The sequence below is a fragment of the Martes martes genome (assembly GCF_963455335.1).
Source record: "Martes martes genome assembly, chromosome: 4".
Taxonomy (NCBI): Eukaryota; Metazoa; Chordata; class Mammalia; order Carnivora; family Mustelidae; genus Martes; species Martes martes.
The window spans coordinates 155,651,656-155,670,962 of NC_137891.1; the positions used below are offsets into that span (position 1 = coordinate 155,651,656).

Here is a 19,307-nt window from a genome sequence, read left to right on the forward strand (position 1 = left end):
TCAGAGAACACTCTTTGAGCCATCTCCTAGATGGTGCCGACTCTCTTCTGCTTGACTTCTTTAGCAGAGCTCTTCAGGGGCTTTTACATGTCACTGAGGCCTTACGAAGCCTCGGCCAGACTCACAGGCAACAGGCTTTGCATCTGGGGCGGTCAGGGGCCAGAGAGCTAGGCCAGGACAGACACCCGCACGAGAACTGTTTTCAAGTAGCCATTCTGGATCAGATTCAAATATGCTGTGTCTGCCTCCACTTATTTAGAGACCCAAGAGGGAGACCTTGGACTAGGGCCCCAGAGAGTGGGCGTACTTGTCAGGCTTGAGGTCACGGTGCACGATGCCGTAGTTGTGCAAGTACTCCAGGGCCAGCACGGTCTCCGCAAAGTACAGACGCACCATGTCCACAGGCAGGGCCCCGATGTTCTTCAGCAGAGTAGCACAGTCTCCTCCTGCAACAAGCCCAGGACACTCTGAAGGAAGGACCCAGTTCCCTACTCAGGGTGGTCTCAGGCTTCCCGTCTCTAAGGCCTCGGGGACTCCTCTGGGGCTAGAGACCGGGAGTCTCGCTCTCCCGGTGCTGGGACAGGGGGGCAAACAGAATGTGGGGAGGCGCAGGCAGAAGTGAGTCTGCTAACGGCTGTCACAGCCACTGTTCAGGCCAGGGAGGGTAGGAAGCTGGGCCTTCATGCCTGTGAGGGGACTGGCAGGGGTGGAGCGAAGTGATTTCCAGGTGGGAGTCCTGCATATTACAAACACATCTGACTGAGCCTCCAGCATTTGTCCACTTATGTCCCTCCTGTTGGCTATCCTTTGGTTTTTGAATAAGGCAACATTGTAAACTCCCAGCACATACTCCCTGAATTAAAAGGAGAGTTTTGTTCAGTTTCAACTTCAAGACTTAGGCCAAGTGTCTCTGGAAGCTGCACCCAGCAGTGCAAAGGGAAGAGTGAAGGTCACTGGGAAAGCTGCCATCTCTCCCCCAAGGGGCCCCGTGATGCTCTTTGACTCCATTCCCAGAGTATTTTGTGTGGTGTGTCCCCTTCAAGGGACGTCCCCTTCACAAGCCGTTCATCAGGCATCAGGACAGTGGCATTCCTCCCTCCCACATGCCGCCCTGGGCTTGCGTGGCTCTGCTCCCTCCTTTGTTCCCGCTTGGGCCAGCCATAGATGGCATCCAGGCTTTGGGGCACAGGATTCTACAGCTGTTGGGCTGATGCATCCTGTCCCCAAAAGCCTCTCTTTGCACCTGACATGGACAGCCTCACGGCAGTTACTATCCCGGAAGCCTCTCCCTGTGCAGGGCAGGGAGCCTTGTACCCACCATGTGGCCCAGCCATGTGGCCAAATGGTCTCTGAAATCCTAAGGCAGAAACTAATGCCAAAGAGATTGGGAAGCTGGGCCCTGAAACGTCACCCCTATCCAAAGCTGCTGGTTGCAGCTACGGGCCAGGCCTCACACAGTGCCTAGGCCTCCATGCCAGGCCACCTCTCCCCCAGTACCTTCAACATACTCCATCACCATGCACAGGTGGCGCTTGGTCTCAAAGGAGCAGAACATGCTGACCACAAAGGGGTTCTCGGCAAAAGTCAGTATGTCACGCTCCACGAAGGCCTGCTGGATCTGGTTCCGAAGGATCAAGTTCTGCTTGTTGACCTTCTTCATGGCAAAGCGCTGCCGGGTGGACTTATGCCGCACCAGGAATACAGCCCTGGAAACACAACCCATCCCATCTCCCATAGGCCCTCAGCACTTGGGCTGTGCTCCCTACCACCCAGAGAGGGGGCATCCAAACTACCTCCTATCCCACCTTATAAATGCACAGACCAAAGGAGCAGGGGTGTCCTTATTGATGAGAAGGATCTGGGCCTCCTACTCACAGAACTCTTCAATTTCCCAATATACCAAGTCCCGAGGACACAGTTCAACCCTTCCCCAGAGCTCAGCTAGAGGAGGACTGATACCAAGAGGAGTGGGGACCTTGTCTGGGAAAGGAACAATGCCAGATGTCAGAGGAAACTGAACTCCTGTCTCTCCATGAGGCTTTGGGGAGGGAGAGGGCCTATGCTGAGGCAACTGCCACCCAGAGGACCGGGTATCATACGCTTCTAGAAGAAAGAGCCCAAGGTCTGACTCAGCTCCAGTCTTGGCCACACCTCACCCCTGCCTTTACCCATAGGCGCCATTGCTGATGAGCTTAATAGTTTCGAAGTCCTCTTCAGAGGGTGTCTTTTTAGATGTCAGAGATGCCCCACGGCCCTGGAAGACAAAAGCAAAGGCAGGAGGCAAGCATGCTCCTTAGAGCCCAGGTGCACAGGGAGGCTGGAGGCCCGGCATCTGCTCAGCCTTTAGTCCTGGTACAGCCCCACCCAAGCTTCCTGACGCAGCTGAGTGACTTCGGAGACAGCGGGCGCAACCATCCACTCCCCATCCTGCCCTCAGATGTCCTCTCAAAGAGGACTTGCGCCCTCTGCTTCAGAGGGCCCAGCCTCCGGGATTGGGGCAGGAGCTCAAGGTCTTTACCTCCACTGAATCATCTGTCTCTGGAGTGTCAGGACTGTCATAGCTGCTCAACTGGGCCATTTCTAGAAACAAAGCAAGGGCACAAGAGAAATGTGTGCACAGCGATGTCAGGCATCCTGACAGTCTCCTCAGAGCACACAATGGCACGTGCAAGGTGGGCATTCGGATCTCCTGCATCAGGCTGGGTGCAAATCTGGTCCTGTGGCTCTCTCCCCAGAGCAATCACAGCTTTTGGACCTGTTTGCCAAATAATAGTGCCACTCCTATTTCTAGGAGCCCAGTGCCATTTACAAGGCCTGGCAAATTTTAAAAAGCTTCCTTCAAATTTAGGACAATTCCTGGAAAATAGAGCCAAAGGCGGGGCTATCGGTCCGTATCCCACTCCACCGGTGAGGTTGGGAAGCGGGGAAGGTGGATGAAAAGAGACCAGGGACTTAGAAGCCCAGGGTTCCTGCAGGGACATAGTTGAACCCTGGAGAACGGAGAGATCTGCTCAAGCCTGGGGTTGGGGCCACACTGAAGTCACAGGAGGGCCAGTAAGGTGGGAGAAGGGGAGGTAAGCATGTACAGGAGGTGGCCATTTTTGAAAATGCAATTGTGGTCCTTTGTTGTTGACCTCTTTTGACATTAGGTTCTAAATCCAACCCAGCGGGGCTCATGGCAATCCGGGTTGGATTATACCAGGCGGATGTGTAAACCAATCTGAAGGAGGAGCTGCACCATGACAGAGAAGATGGGGTTCTTCTGACAGCCCTGAGGCCCCTGGCGCTGCGTTGTGTCCATGTCCGATCTAAGCCTCTTCTTCAAGTGGCTTCCCTGCCATTAGAGCTTGTTGGCTGTGGGGCGTGTCTGCAGCCATGAGGCAGCATGCTCACCCTCGAGGGGATCCCGTGTGAGGCCCAGTTGACTAACGATGTAGCGGGGAATGTCACATTTAATCCCTTGTCCCTCTTTGGCATGGCCCTCGGCTGCTTCTAACAGGTGGTAGAACTCTTCAGGGTCAAACTCCTGCACCAGGGGAGAGAGGCAGTCAGTGGTGAGGGCTACAAGGGAAGGCCTCTTTGGTGTTGACAGCACATGCCCCGAGCATGATGAAAAGGAATTTTTCTTTGTGATGGGACACCCTTGCCCCTGAATGCCCAGAAGCTTCATGATTCAGGGATCATAAGAATGGGGACAAAGCTGTCTTCCAAGTCAGCTCCAGACTGGACAGCCTAAGCATATGTTGTCTTCCCGACAATAAGAACCAGACCTTTTATTTGTTTTCAAGATAGCTCAGCCTGTTGACCTGGTCCAAAGCCTCCTGCCAGCCACAAACACACACAAACACACACATACACATGCGCACATACACACACGTACACCTGCCTTCAGATATTTACCGGCATCCCCTGTGTGCTAGGGGCTGGAGAGCAGTGAGGACAGTACAGCGGTCCTGTCCCATCGGAGGCACTAAGAACTGCACGACAGAGGGAGCACCTCAGGATCAGGGACTCTGCTTTGTTCGTGTCTGTGTCCCCAGCGCCTGCCCTAAAGTAGGTGCTCAGTAAAGTGCTGGGTATGGTGAAGTGAAGGACTCGACCTATGCCAAGGGAACTGTTCCGTGCTCCTGACCGCCCAGACCCCCACTCACCTGGAGCCTGCTGGCCGTGAGGGGGCCAGACTAATACTCCTCAGGAGCAGCCATTTTCCTCACAGGAACTCGTGTGGGCCCCCACATTGGCAGATCATATTAAATAAGGATTACCGCAGTTTTGCTGGTAGTAGGATACTTCTGCTCCATGCCCCATCCCTCTCAACCTTCCCGGGAGTGCGCTCACCAGGCATTCCAGGAGTCGAGCTGGGCGGGCAATGACAATCATCAGCTTCTTCACCAGCTGCATCACAAAAGCCACTTCTGAACTCTCTGAGCGCTCATGAGCCTGTAGGGAAGACAAAGGTTCATGAAGCAATCCACTGGCACAGCATGACGGGGCTAATGTTGGCCGGGGCTGGGCAGAGCTGGCTCTGGGGACAAACGGCGGGGTGGTACAGAGACTTCTGCAAAATGAAGAAGTTAGAGAAAGCCAGTGCACCGTGACAGGGAGCTCTGGGACACTACATGACACCACGGAATGTCACAGAGACACGTGCCTTTACCTGTTCCTCCATCCAGACCCCAGCTCAAGGGGCAACTCTCATGGGAGCTTTCACTGTTCACTTCCCAACCCAGGCAGAATGTCAGGAACAGAAAGACTTCAAAGCAGGAGGGAGGCGAACCGATATCATTTTAGAAAGATCACTCTGGCTGTGGTGTGGACAGTGCACGGAAGAGTGCAAGCCGAAAAGGGGGAAAAAATCCATGAAGGGGCTACTGCAGTAACGTGCATGAGAAAGCCAGAAAGCCCAGCAGGAAGGATGGAGAGAAAGACACAGCCTGGGGCCATTTCTGCGGTGGAGGACTGAGTAGACCTGGGGGCTGGAAGAAGCAAGAAGAGAAGGGAAATGCAGCTACAAGTTCAGGGGCATTTCAGTGAACCCACAAATGAAATAAGAAATATAAGAAGGTAAGTAGTTCGGGTAAGGGCAGGTGGAAGAGCTCTGTTTTGCACGTGTAGAGTTTGAGGTGCCTATACTAACCTATACTAGATACTTCCTTGGGTATCTACCCAGCCCAGGAGCCTTTCTCTTTTTTACGGAAACTGCTCTGACATCTAGCAGCTACACCTGGATTGTGTGGCTGCCCCTTCCAGCCCACCTCCAGGAGCTGACCAGTGTGGATGACTCTCCTGTGAATTTAAAAATGGATGGAAAGATGACTGTTAATATCAGCGTGGCAGGACCGTATAATCTACTGCTGGGTGAAAAGGGATGGATGCATCTACCAAAGACACAGAGGAAAACGGCATGAGAGCAGTGACCACTTCCTGAGCTTCCCCCAGCTTCTGGTTTCTGGTTTTGGTCCCTCAGGGCCCGGTTGTATTCCTGTGTTCAATTCTTGAAGACCCACGCTTTTCATCTTGGTAATTAGTTTCCCTTCCTGCTTAAACTACTCTGAGCTGGCTCGCTATTACTTGCAACCGAAGAATACTAACCAACCTGCCAAGCCAAAGTGGAGTCCTCTTTCTGAAGCAGCTAGCAACATGGATCTGGAGCTAAAGAGAACAGGGAGGGAGGGATGTAGTCAGGTGGGTGGGCTCAGTGTATGGGCGACAATGGGAGACACAGAAGGAAATGAAGCTGTCAAGGAGAGCATGAAGAAAGGAGGAGGAGGAGAATCGATACACAGGGTGATGCTGTGTGGAGCACCAGCATTTAATACTTTTTTTTTAAAGGGTTTTTTTTTTTTTTTTAGGTAATCTCTCATCCAATATGGGGCTTGAATTTACAACCCTGAGATCGAGAATCGTGTGCTCTTCCAACACGAACACCAGCATTTAAGAGCTGGGCAGAGTAGGAACTTGTGAAGGGGCAGCAAGACTGTAAGACTGGAGAGAACAGTGTCGTGACCCCCAGTGGGGAAAAGGGGCCAGGAGAGGTATTCATGGTGCAGAGCTCTGAGGAGTTGTGAAGACAGATGAGGACGGAAAGAGGCCACAGGATCTTTTTGGCAATTGGTCGATTTGTTCCTCGGTGAATTTTGCCTGAAACAGTTTTAGAGGAATGGTGGGAAGGGAAAGTAGAAGGCAGAAGACCAAGCAGCAAACAGGTCGTTAGGAAAGAATAATAGCAAATGACGGTCATTTTAAAAAAATTGGTTATGATATGAAGAGAAACGCTGGGCACTTGGTGAATAGAATAAATGAGTTTTATTCTTTTAAGATTTAGCCCAAATATCAACTGTGAATCTTCATCTACGTTCTCTGGTTGTACCCCACCCCTCACCAAACACGCAAGAACCAGAAGTAACCGCTCCCCTTTCTATGTTCTGTTGCTCGTATCACATGGTACCACATGTTTCATAACTAGCTGTCTGCCTCTCCAGCTACACAGTAGAGCCTCGTGAACAGAGACACTGGGGCTCCTTTTCTTCCCTTATGCGCTAAGACCAGCACAGGGCCTCTTACATAGAGGATGTCAACGTTTGTTCATGGAGTGTTTGAAAAGATGATCTCAGGCTCTGGAATAAGACAAACGTGGGTTTGGGTTCTAAGAAAAGAGTTTCTGCTCTAAGAAAAGAGTTACTCTGGGCTCACCCAGCCCCTTTTAAAAGCTTTGGTTTCCTCATCTGTGGATTTGGTGGTGGTGCAAAGATTACATTAAATTAAATGAGATCATGTATTGCCTAGTATGCACGGAATGCTCTATAAATGATAGTGATTTTTTTCCCAGTGTAAATCTTACCTGCCATTTTCCAAATTAACACCATTCAGTAATTTCCCCATTGCCTTTGTGATAAGACCTAAGCTCCTCATAGATACACTTCAGCGTTTGCCCCTCCTCCCAACCCCTCCCGTTCTGATTCTTCAAATTCAACCACCAACTTTTCCCTGCAGGCATCCCTCACCTAGTCATACCAAACTACTTCATCTGTGATTTCTGGAATGTACTTAGTTCCTCGGTGCCTCTCACAGGGGCTGGCTAGTACCAGCTCCTGGTGGACAGACTGACCCTAAGTAGTTGTTTCCGTGAGCCCTTTGATTACTCTCATGTTACATTTACTGTTTATATTTGCCTTGTTGTACACAGGTTTGTAAATATTATTGCCTAAGATATTTGTATATAACTTGGGCTCTGTAGCTTTTTTAATTCAAAATTCACATGTTAATGACTTATGATGGTGGTCTACTCTGGGCATTATGTGGTTAAAAAAGAAAATACTTCCCCTCAAAAAAATTTTTAATGTGGAAACGATAAATTTCACAGAAAACAAAAAAGGAAAAAAGAACAACAAAAAACTTTTTCCTAAGTCTGGTGAACTGCTACCTACACATCAAGACTCAACTTTTCACAAACCTTCCATGCAGAACTGTGCTCAGAATGGACTATTCAGTGCTCCTCAGTCACAATCACTATAATACATAAAAGTGAGATAATTCATGTAGAGGGCTCAAGGTGGTGTCAGCACACAGTACACTCCAATAAATAATAGGTGTTCTTGGGGGCAGGGATGAAAAAAAAAAAAAAAATAATAGGTGTTCTTTTCACTTGCTGATGGGCCTGTAACCCTCAACAGCAAATTCCTTGAGTTGGAACATGTAATGAGCTTTTTTATGCATCCCCAGGACCCAGCACATCAGGGAATGGATGAATGCACTGGCTCTGTATTCAGTGCTCTTACTGCACAACCTACTCCTGGGGCGGGGTGGGGGGGGTATGGGGGGTGTGGGGTATGGGGTCACGGGTCTTGGAAAATGCCTGAAGGTTTTGGGCAAGGCTCTTCAGAAGATCAATCTTAGATATACAAGCAACCAGGGAAGTCACTCCAGCTTGATCCTTTACCTAAGGCCACAGGCCTGGATTCCTATCCACTGTCAGGAAGTTACTCTTGAACAGAAACAAAGAGCTGCCAGGGATTTGCACGTGAATTTAGTGTGCTCAAATCATACTTTTACAACATTTGAATTTAAGCATTACTCTTGAAATCAGGGGGAAAAGCGCATTTTTGTAGAAGGAAGCACTTTTTCATCTATTAAATCAAAACTTTCCTCACTGTGACTCTTGCCCACTGGGTTAACAAGGCCTTTTAGAGGACAGGGAACAATCTGCTACCTATTATGTATAAGAAATCTTCCATATTTGACAGCAATAATCATGGCCATCTTTAGTCATCTTTTCTCTAGATTCAACTGTTTCCTAATTAAAAACAAAACAAACAACTCCTTGCTCCTAATTTCTAGACTAACACACTGAAGTCCTGTTTGATCAACAGCTCTGGGTTCTCAGCTCAGTTGTTACGACACCAGAGCAAGGTCAAGTGCCTGGAGGTAATAGGGGTCTGAATTAGGAAATACTCTAGTACATGAAGGGGCACATGTTCTCCCCACTGTACCCCACTGGCGTAATACGAGGCAAATGTGATTTGAGGGGAGAAGGCAATGGACGCCTTACTGTAGAGGTGAAGAGGAAAGCAAACCCTGGAGCAGGAAGCATTGGGTGAGAACTCATTGTATGGGGAACCTGGGAGGGCTCAGTCGGTTGAGCGTCAGAATCTTGGATTTGGCGCAGGTCATGATCTTGGGGTCCTGGGATTGAGTCCTGTGGCAGGCTTACACTCAGCACAGAGTATGCTTAGGATTCTTTTCCCCTCCCTCTCCGTCTGCTCCTCCCCCACCATTCATGTGTGCTCACATGCTCTCAAATACATAAATAAAATCTAAAAAAAAAAAAGAACTCACGGTATACTCTGGTTTCGACCATCTCTGGGTTACTTTATCTCTAGCCTCCCAAGAAGTCTTTTCACACTGGGGAGGATCAGGTCTCTAAACACCTAAATCCCTACCAGCAAACTTCTCACCATGTAAATACAAAATGTCAGCAAACGGATAAACCCACAGTGCAAGACCTGGCTGGTTTTCCCCGGGGTTAGTGGAAGCAGTTTGAAGGCTCTGCTTACCCCAGTATTTCCACTAGAAGAGAACCCACTACAGTCACTGGGGCCACTTTTAGGCTTTGGGTTACAAATGTAGTCAAGTATTTATGAATATTACCAATGTTGGAAACTCAGGCAGAGTTAAGTGGGATCATAAAAAAAGCCCACAGAACTGAGTTCTTTTGATACCATACAGGTTTCTCTTAGTGATGCAAGGGACTGAGGAGGAACCGAAGTCCATCAGCACCAGCCTTGGGGTAGGTCCTGAATATAAGCAAGGAGGTGACAAGCCGGCTAAGAAAACTGGAAACACCATTAATGCCCTTCTCTTAGCTCGGAATAAATAATCCACTACCTCACAGAGGATGTATCAGGGTTCCAGCACAAGGACACTCACATCTTGTAGAAGTTTCTCTAAATTCTCTTGAAGTTCATAGAAGTAGTGTGATGTAATGAGACGATTGCGGGATTTATCCAGGCAGTCTCGGGCCATCTCAATCACCTGATGATGAATAAAGCTCAAGGTTCCATCTGCCAAGGGCAGCACACTGTCTGGAGTGTTGGAGGAAATGAATTCTGCAAGACGCTCTTCCATTTGCGCGGTGGCCTGCAAATAAAAGCAGGAAAAGTGACACTTCCCTTCTAGTTGCAGCTTAGTTGGGAGCTCAGCCTAAGGATAAGCTCTGTGATCCTGGTTTCCCGATGCTGCATTTGGGGAACCTGACGGCTGCACACATGATAAGATGACCCTTAAGTCAAATCAAAACAGCCAAGGGGCTGTTCAGTGGGTTAAGTGTCCAACTCTTGGTTTCGGCTCAGGTTGTGTGATCTAGGGGTTGTTAGATCGAGCCCCGCAAGAGGAGTGGGGAGTCTGCTTCTCCTCTCCCTTTGTCCCTCCCCTCCTTCATGTACTGTCTCTGTCTCTAAAATAAACAAACAAATCTTTAAAACAAACAAAAACATTATAGTCCAGGCCCTCTCTCATCTGGCCTTGTCTCTCTCCCCCACTCCTTGGAGGATGTGCTCTTTTGTTCTGAGGACCTGGAAGTGGTTGCTGCCCCGACCCTTTAATGCGCTGCCTCAGGCCTGTTGATGCTGTTCCCTGTGTGTGGCTCCCTCACCTGCCAGGCCAGCCTGGCAAACTCCTAGCATTCCTCCCAATTTCAGTTCCCACATCATCTGTCTCTCCTCTGGGAAGTCTTTGATTCCTCCAGGCTAGGAGGAATTTCCTAGGATTTCCTTTCCTCTGTGCTGCCACTGGCCCTCCCAACTGCATAATCTTACTGCATAGACACTGCTGCTTTCTAAAGACTCCTCTGCACTGGGAATTTCACGTTGGAGAGAATTTGATTTATTTCAGGATCCTCTTACTTGACTTTAGGACCCAACTGGACTAAGCAGATGCTCAAAGAGTGTTTACTGAAGGTGTGAACCTGCCTCCTCATGGACCTGGACCCTCAGCAGGGCAGAAGAGGTTTCTGGCTCAGAAGCTTCTTGGGGACCTAACTGCATAGTCATGCCAAATGATAAATTATACCAGTTAACAAGTTTCTAGCTGCCTATCTAGGACTTGGCCTTCTTTCCTTTGCCACTAGGGGGCAATTTCTGATTTCCAGTGTGTGTTCAGGGGTGTGTGTGTGTGTGTGTGTGTGATATTTTCACCATAAGCATTTTTGCCACATTTTTACTGCATAACTAATTGGCCATAAACCAATTTTGCTGTAAAGGAAAACAATAATTGGTTGACAGTTTCATTTGACAGTTTGGTTTCATTTCTCCAATGATGCAGTACTCCCATTCTTCATACAAATCCTAGCCTTCATAACAGGCTATACAGTGGCTCAGAGTTTTGAACCTACATTTCCCACAGAATCTGGAATGTCGATAAACGGACATGTGACAATATGCTAAGGACAAACAACAGCATGGAAGGCTTTCACAACGCAACACAAGGCTTAGTTATAAATACGTATCCTTGGGAGGTGCCTGGGTGGCCCAGTCAGTTAAGTGTCCAACTCTTGGTTTTGGCTCAGGTTGTAATGTCGGGCCCGCACTGGGCTCTGCACTTGGCTTGGAGTCTGCTTAGGACTCTCCCTCTTTCTCCCTCTGCCCCTCCTGCTCATGCTTGCTCTCTCTCAAATCAATCTTTTAAAAAAACACGTGTCCTTGTATGTAGAAACTAATACTTCTCTTAATGAAGGATGAAATTTTGGTGAAAAAAGAAAAAGTGCGAAGCCAAGCAAGAAGATGAATCACAAGCAAACCCAAAATGTCTAATTATAATTATAATTATAATGTCTAATTATAACCAAAGACTTTGAAGACAAGTGCAGAGGTACAACTGAAATAAAATCAGTCATTTGTGCTGTATTGCCAGGAATCTACACTATACATTTTGAATGTATTAAAATATTTTGTATTTTGCAATAGCCTTTTAATTTTGTTATTCATTTTTTGTTTCATTATGCCTTTCTAATGAATGTCCTTCATTTATTTTGGGGGACCTTAGGTTTTACAACAGAATTGCCTAGCAGCCAATTAGTTATGTAGTGAAAGTGCTTATGTGAAACCATCTAGAGCCACGAATATAAACACGTATCTAAGTATATGTGCACACAGGTATATGGTGTGTAAAGAGAGAGAGACAGGGGGAGGGAAGAAGGATGGAAGAAAAGGAATCTTAATACATTTTCTCTAAGGGTGCATCTTAACATTGACAGAGACATCCATACAAAGCATTTGCAATGCTAGAATGACAATACTATACGTAACACATATGAGGAGGGGGACGAAACATGTGAGGTGCATTTTAAACACTACATACTCCTAAACTTTTAAAAAAAATTCTTCATTTAAATTCAATTTAGTTAACCTATAGTCTATTACTAGTTTCAGGGGCAGAATTTAGTGATTTATCCGTTGCACGTAATACCTAGCGCTCGTTACATCACATGCCCTCCTCATTGCCCATCACCCACTTCCCCCTTCCCCCCACCCACCTCCCTTCCAGCAACCTTCCTTTTCTTATAGTTCAGCATCTCTTTTGGTTTGCCTCCCTCTCTATTTTCATCTAACTTTTCCTTCCCTTCCCCTCTGTTCATCTGTTTTGTTTCTTAAATTTCACATGAGTAAAATCATATGGCATTTGTCTTCCTCTGACTGACTTATTTCATTTAACATAATACACTTTAGTTCCATCCACATCATTGCAGGTGGCAAGATTTCATTCTCTTTCATGGCTGAGTAATATTCCACCGTATATAAATACTACATCTTCTTTATTCAACTGTCATTGGACATCTGGGCTCTTTCCATAGTTTGGCTATTGTGGACATTGCTGCTATAAACACTGGGGTGTCATGTGTCCCTTCAAATCACTACATTTGTACCCTCTGGATAAATACCCAATAGTGCAATCACTGGGTTGCAGGGTAGCTCTATTTATAACTTTTTGAGGAACCTTCTTATTGTTTTCCAGAGTGGCTGCACCAGTTTGCATTCCTACCAACAACCCAAGAGGGTTCCCCTTTTTTTGCATCCTTGCCAATATTTGTTGTTTCCTGACTTGTTAATTTTAGCCATTCTGATTGGTGTGAGTAGTATCTCATTGTGATTCTGATTTGTATTTCCCTGATGCCAAGTGAGTGATGTGGAAAATTTTTAAAAATGTGTCTTTTAGCCATTTGTATGTCTTCTTCGCAGAAATGTCTGTTCATATCTTCTGCCTATTTCTTAACTGGATTTTTTCAGTTCTTTGGGTGTTGAGTTTGAGAAGTTCTTTATAGATTTTGGATACTAGACCTTTATCTGATGCAGCATTTGCAAATATTTTCTCCCATTATGTAGGCTGCCTTTTAGTTCTGTTGACTGTTTCTCTTGCTATGCAAGAGCTTTTTATCTTGATGAAGTCCCAATAATTCATTTTTCCCTTTGTTTCTCTTGCCTTTGGAGACACGTCTAGCAAGAATTTGCTGTGGCTGAGGTCAAAGAGGTTGCCACCTGGGTTCTCCTCTAGGATTTTGATGGACAACTGTCTCAGATTTAGAGGTCTTTCTTTCATTTTGAATCTATTTTTGTGTGTGGTGTGAGGAAATGGTCCAGTTTCATTCTTCTGCACGTGGCTATCCAATTTTCCCACCACCATTTGTTGAAGTGACTGTCTCTTTTCCATTGGATATTCTTTCCTGCTTTGTCGAAGATTAGCTGACCACAGAGTTAAGGATCCATTTCTGGATTCTCTATTCTATTTCGTTGCTCTCTGTGTCTGTTTTTGTGCCAGTACTATACTATCTTGATGATTACAGCTTTGTAGAAGTCCAGAATTGTGATGCCTCCACCTTTGGTTTTCTTTTTCAACACTGCTTTGGCTATTTGGGATCTTTTCTGGTTCCATACAAATTTTAAGATTGTTTGTTCCAGCTCTGAAAAATGCTGATGGTATTTTGATAAGGATTGCATTGAATGTGTAGATTGCTTTAGGTAGCACATTTTCACAATATTTTTTCTTCCAATCCATGAGCATGGAATATTTTTCCATTTCTTTGTGTCTTCTTCAATTTCTTTCAGGGGTATTCTACAGTGTTCAGAGTACAGATCCTTTTATCTCTTTGGTTAGGTTTATTCTTAGGTATCTTATGGGTTTTGGTGCAATTGTAAATGGGGTTGATTCCTTGATTTCTCTTTCTTCTGCTTCATTGTTAGTGTATAGAAATGCAATTGACTTTTGTGCACTGATTTTATATCCTGCGATTTTGCTGAATGCCTCTATCAGTTCTAGCAATTGTCTGGTGGAGTCTTTTGGGTTTTCTAAATAGATTATCGTGTTGTCTGTAAAGAGTGAAAGTCTGACTTCTTCTTTACTGATTTGGATGCCTTTTATTTCTTTCTGTTGTCTGACTGCCAAGACTAGGACTTATAGTACTAGGTTGAACAACCGTGGTGAGAGTGGACATCCCTGTCATGTTCCCGACCTTCCTTAGGGGAAAAGCTGTTTTTCCCCATTGACGATGATATCTGCTGTGGGTTTTCTGTGTATGGCTTTTATGATATTGAGGTATGTTCCCTCTATCCCTCCACGGTAGAGAATTTTTATCAAGAAAGGATGCTGAATCTTGTCAAATGCTTTTTCTGCATTTACTGAGAGGATCATATAGTTCTTGTCCTTTATTTATGTAGTATATCATACTGATTGATATGCGAATGTTGAACCACCATTGCAGCCCAGGAATAAATCCCACTTGGTTGTGGTGAATAATCCTTTTAATGCACTGTTGGATCCTACTAGTTATTATCTTGGTGAGAATTTCTGCATCCATGTTCACCAGGGATATTGGTCTGTAATTCTCCTTTTTGGTGGGATCTTTGTCTGGTTTTGGGATCAAGGTAATGCTGGCCTCACAGAAGGAGGTTGAAAGTTTTCCTTCCGTTTCTTTTTTTTTTCCCTTTGCCAAAAGGCTGACTTTTAATATTGAACTCTCAGAAAGTATTACTTTTTTTTTTTACGATTTTATTTATTTATTTGACAGAGATTCCAAGTAGGCAGAGAGGCAGGCAGAGAGAGGGAGAGAAAGAGAGAGGGAAGCAGGCTCCCCACTGAGCAGTGAGCCCAATGTGGGGCTCGATCCCACGCCCCTGAGATCATGACCTGAGCCGAAGGCAGAGGCTCAACCCACTGAGCCACCAAGGTGTCCCAGAAGTATTAATTTTTTTAATTTTATTTTTTAAATTTCTTTTCAGTGTACCAGAATTCATTGTTTATGTACCACACCTGGTGTTCCATGTAATACATGCCCTCCATAATACCCACCACCAGGCTCACCCAACCTCCCACCCCCTGCCCCTTCAAAACCCACAAATTGTTTTTCAGAGTTCATGGTCTCTCATGATTTGGCTCCCCCTCCAATTTCCCCCAACAACCTTCTCCTCTCCATCTCCCCATGTCCTCCGTGTTATTTCTTATGCTCCACAAATAAGTGAAACCAAGTGATAATTGACTCTCTCTGCTTGGCTTATTTCACTCAGCATAATCTCTTCCAGTCCTGTCCATGTTAATAAAAAAGTTGGGTATTTAATCCTTTCTGATGGAGGCACAATACTCCATAGTGTATATGGGCCACATCTTCCTTATCCATTCGTCTGTTGAAGGGCATCTTGGTTCTTTCCACAGTTTGGCAACTGTGGCCATTGCTGCTATGAGCATTAGGGTACAGATGGGCATTTCTATTTTTTGAAACAGTTTCAGAACAAAAGGTATTAATTCTTTAAACTCTTGGTAAAATTCCATTAGGAGGCTCTCTGGCCCTGGACTCTTGTTTTTTTGGGTATTTTTGATTACTGATTCAATTTCTTTGCTGGTTATGGGTCTGTTCAGGTTTTCTACTTCTTCCTGTTTCAGTTTTGGTAGTTTATATATTTCTAGGAATGCATCCATCTCTTACAGACTGCCTAATTTGTTGGCATATAATTGCTCATAATATTCTCTTATAATTGTATTTCTTCGGTGTTGGTTGTGATTGCTCCTCTTTCATTTATGATTTGATTTATTTGGATCCTTTCTCTTTTCTTTTTTGGTAAATCTGGCTAGGGGTTTATTCATCATTAATCCTTTCAAAGAAATAGCTCCTAGTTTAGTTGATCTGTTCCACTGGTTTTTGTTTTTTTGTTTTTTTTTTAATTCTATGTCATTGACTTTTGCTCTAATCTTTATTATTTCTCTTCTCCTGCTGGATTTAGGCTTTATTTACTGTTCTTTTTCCAGTTCCTTTAGGTGTAAGCTTATGCTGTGTATTTGAGACTTTTCTTGTTTCTTGAGGAAGGCCTGTATAGCTATACTTCCCTCTTAGGACTGCCTTTGGTCCATCCCAAAGGTTCTGAACTTGTTGTGTTTTCATTTCCATTTGCTTCCATATGTTTTTTTTTTTTAATTCTTCTTTAATTTTTTGGTTGACCTATTCATTTTTTAAAAAATTTTAAAAATAATTTTATTTATTTGACACAGAGAGAGAGAGCAAGAGAGAGAACATAAGCAAGGGGAGGGGGGATAGAGAAACAGGCTCCTCACTGAGCAGGGAGACCAATGGGGGACTTGATCCCAGGACCCTGGGATCATTACCTGAGCCAAAGACAGATGCTTAACTGACTGAGCCAAACAGGGGTCCCTGGATCTTGTTTTTTATTTTTTTTTATTTTTATTTTTTTAAATATTTTATTTATTTATTTGACAGACAGAGATCACAAGTAGGCAGAGAGGCAGGCAGAGAGAGGGGGAGGCAGGCTCCCCGCCGAGCAGAGAGCCCGATGTGGGGCTCGATCCCAGGACCCTGGGATCATGACCTGAGCCGAAGGCAGAGGCTTCAACCCACTGAGCCACCCAGGCGCCCCAGGATCTTGGTTGTTTTTTTTTTTTTTTAAGATTTTATTTATTTATTTGACAGACTGAGATCACAAGTAGGCAGAGAGGCAGGCAGAGAGAGGGGGAGCTGAGCAGAGAATCTGATGCGGGGCTCGATCCCAGGACCCTGGGATCACGACCTGAGCCGAAGGCAGAGGCTCAACCCACTGAGCCACCCAGGTGCCCGGGATCTTGTTTTTTAAATCCATTCTGACACCTTGTGTCTTTTGATTGGAGCATTTAGTCCATTTACATTCAGAGTAATCACTGAGAGAGATGAATTCAGTGCCGCTGTATTATCTGTAAAGTCAATGCTCCTGTAGATTGTCTCTATTCCTTTCTGGTCTTTGTTACTTTTGTACTTTCTGCTCAAAGGATCTCCTTTAGTATTTCTTGCAGGGCTGGTTTAGTGTTCACAAATTCCTTTAGTTTTTGTTTGTCCTGGAAATTCTTTCTCTCTCCCTTTCCGAATGACAGCCTTACTGGATAAAGTATTCTCAGCTGTATATTTTTTCCACTTAGCACATTGAATATATCATGTCTGTCTTTTCTGGCCCACCACATCTCTGTGAACAGGTCTGCTACTGACATGTGTCTACCCTTGTAGGTTAAGGACCTCTTGTCCCAAGCTGCTTTCAGGATTTTCTCTTCATTTTTGAAATTTGCAAGCTTCACTATTATATGCTGAGGTGTTGACCTATTTTAATTGATTTTGAGGGGTGCTCTCTGTGTCTCCTGAACTTGAAATGCCTGTTTCCTTCCTCAGAATAGGAAAGTTCTCAGCTATAATTTGTTCAAATAAACCTTCTGCCCCTCTCTCCTGCTCCACATCTTCTGGGACCCCTATTATCTGGATATTATTTTGCTTCCTAGAATTGCTGAATTCTCTAAGTTTCCCTTCATGATCCAGTAGTTTTCTTTCTCTCTTCTTCTCAGCTTCCTTATTTCCCATCATTTTATCTTCTATATTACTGACTCACTCTTCTGCCTCATTCATTCTCATTTTTACAGCCTCCATTTAGGACTGCATCTTGGTAATTCTATAGTGTCTTCTATGCTTTTTTCAAGCCCAGCTAGTATTTTTATAATCATTTTAAATTCTAGTTCAGACATCTTACTTATAGCTCTATTGATTAAATCCCTGGCAATGAGTAATACCTCCTGTTCTTTCTTTTGGGGTGAATTTCTCCATCCCGTCATTTTATCCAGAAAAAAATAGAATAGGAAAAAAATAACAATGACAACAGAAAACAAAACAAAACAGAACAAAAACAAAAACAAAACAAAACAAGAAAAAAAACCCAAACAAGAAACAAAACAAAACAAAAAACTAGATCCTGGGTGTGTTTTGGTCTGCTTATTTTAAGAAAGTAGATCCCAAATAGGAAAGAAGGAAAAACTTATATATATAAACACAAAATAAAATACATATATTTATATATATACAAAATAAAATACAATGCAGCACAAAATAAATATATATAATGTACATATTAAAAATTTTTAATTTAAGAAGAATTGAAAAAAATAAAATAACTGAAAAAAATACTGAAAGACTAAAGTATTAAAAAAATCAAAACAACAAATACTATATATATAAAGCTGAAGGTCTGCAGCCATCTATGATCAGTAAACTTGTGAGCCAGTTGTTCAAGCTGCTCTTTTGGGAGAGGGGACACTAATTCTCAGATGTACTTGCCCTAGTGGAAATTTGCCTTCAGTGCAAAGGGAGTCAAGGCTTGGTGTAAGCGGCTTGGGATTCCACTATGTGGTGCTGTTTTGCTCCTTGAAGGCTTTCAGCACCAACGGGAGGGATGAAAACGGAGGCTGATCTCTAGCCCCAGAGCTGAAAGTTCATGCCCCCTTCACCAACTCTTTGGTGAGCCCTCATAGAAAAGCAGTCAATCACTCTTGCCTCCCAGGTTTTCCTCAAAATTCTGTGCTCACCTGGCCTGTGCCTGAGTGTTTTCATCTCAAGCACATGGGTGAAACTCCATTTTTTTTTTAAGCTTTATTTAGTTATTTGAGAGAGTTTTTTTTAAAGATTTATTTAGTTATTTGAGAGAGAGCATGAGCACACAAAGGGAGAAGGAGAAGACTCCCCACTGAGCTGGGAGCCCTATGCAGAGCTCGATCCCAGGACCCTGAGATCCTGACCTGAACTGAAGGCAGATGCTTAACTGACTGAGCCACCCAGGCACCCCTCAAAACTCCAGATTTTATGGACACCTGTAGCATGGACCAGTGCTCTTTCTCCTAGGGAAGGGCGGGAGTCCTTCCCTTCCTTCTCCCTTTTGCTGGATGGTCCCCTGCCAGGAAAGCAGTCCCATGATTGCACAGCAGTTCACAGTTTATGGCAACAAAGAGCAGAAAGCCGGCACCTAGACTCACTGTTTCTAGCCGTTTTCACCACTCTTGTGCCTGGGAACTCTGCCTGGGAACTCAGACACCCCCTCTCTTCTTGTGACCCTAGGGATCCTGACACCATGCTATGGACCCTGGGATTCCACCCCACTTTGCCACCTGAGCACCTTTAAACAAGGGATGTACCCCACTGTAGCAGACTTCTGAAAAGTCCGATTTTGCACTCCGCTGCTTATAATACTTTGCGGTAGCTTCCTTACGCAGGCTCCCTTCCTTCCACCGTATCCTGACATATCACCCTGGATTCAAGTCTCCGCATCTCCTACCTCCCCAAAAGTGGTCACTTTTCTACTTGCAGAGTTAAGCATTTCTTGTCTCTGATCTTTGACTGATTTCTTAGGTACTCAGAATGATTTGAAACTATCTAGCTGTATTCATGCAACCAAATGTAAGGTCCATCTTAACCCCACCCCCAACTCCTAAACTTCGTTATAAAGGATCAAGCATAACAACATGATTCCTTA

General features: G+C 45.0%; 1 protein-coding gene across 4 annotated transcripts in view; it reads right to left on the reverse strand.

Moving 5' to 3' along the window:
- Positions 1-19,307, reverse strand: part of MAST2 (microtubule associated serine/threonine kinase 2) — a 213,617-nt gene that overhangs the window by 9,143 nt on the left and 185,167 nt on the right. For all 4 annotated transcript variants that reach the window (XM_080801978.1, XM_080801977.1, XM_080801976.1 and 1 more), the window contains 7 exons: positions 9,427-9,636; positions 4,339-4,440; positions 3,394-3,526; positions 2,519-2,580; positions 2,169-2,254; positions 1,498-1,706; positions 308-446 (listed from right to left, as the gene is read on the reverse strand). In XM_080801978.1, the coding sequence (XP_080658104.1) occupies positions 308-446; positions 1,498-1,706; positions 2,169-2,254; positions 2,519-2,580; positions 3,394-3,526; positions 4,339-4,440; positions 9,427-9,636 (941 nt within the window). The remainder of the gene's footprint in view (positions 1-307; positions 447-1,497; positions 1,707-2,168; positions 2,255-2,518; positions 2,581-3,393; positions 3,527-4,338; positions 4,441-9,426; positions 9,637-19,307) is intronic.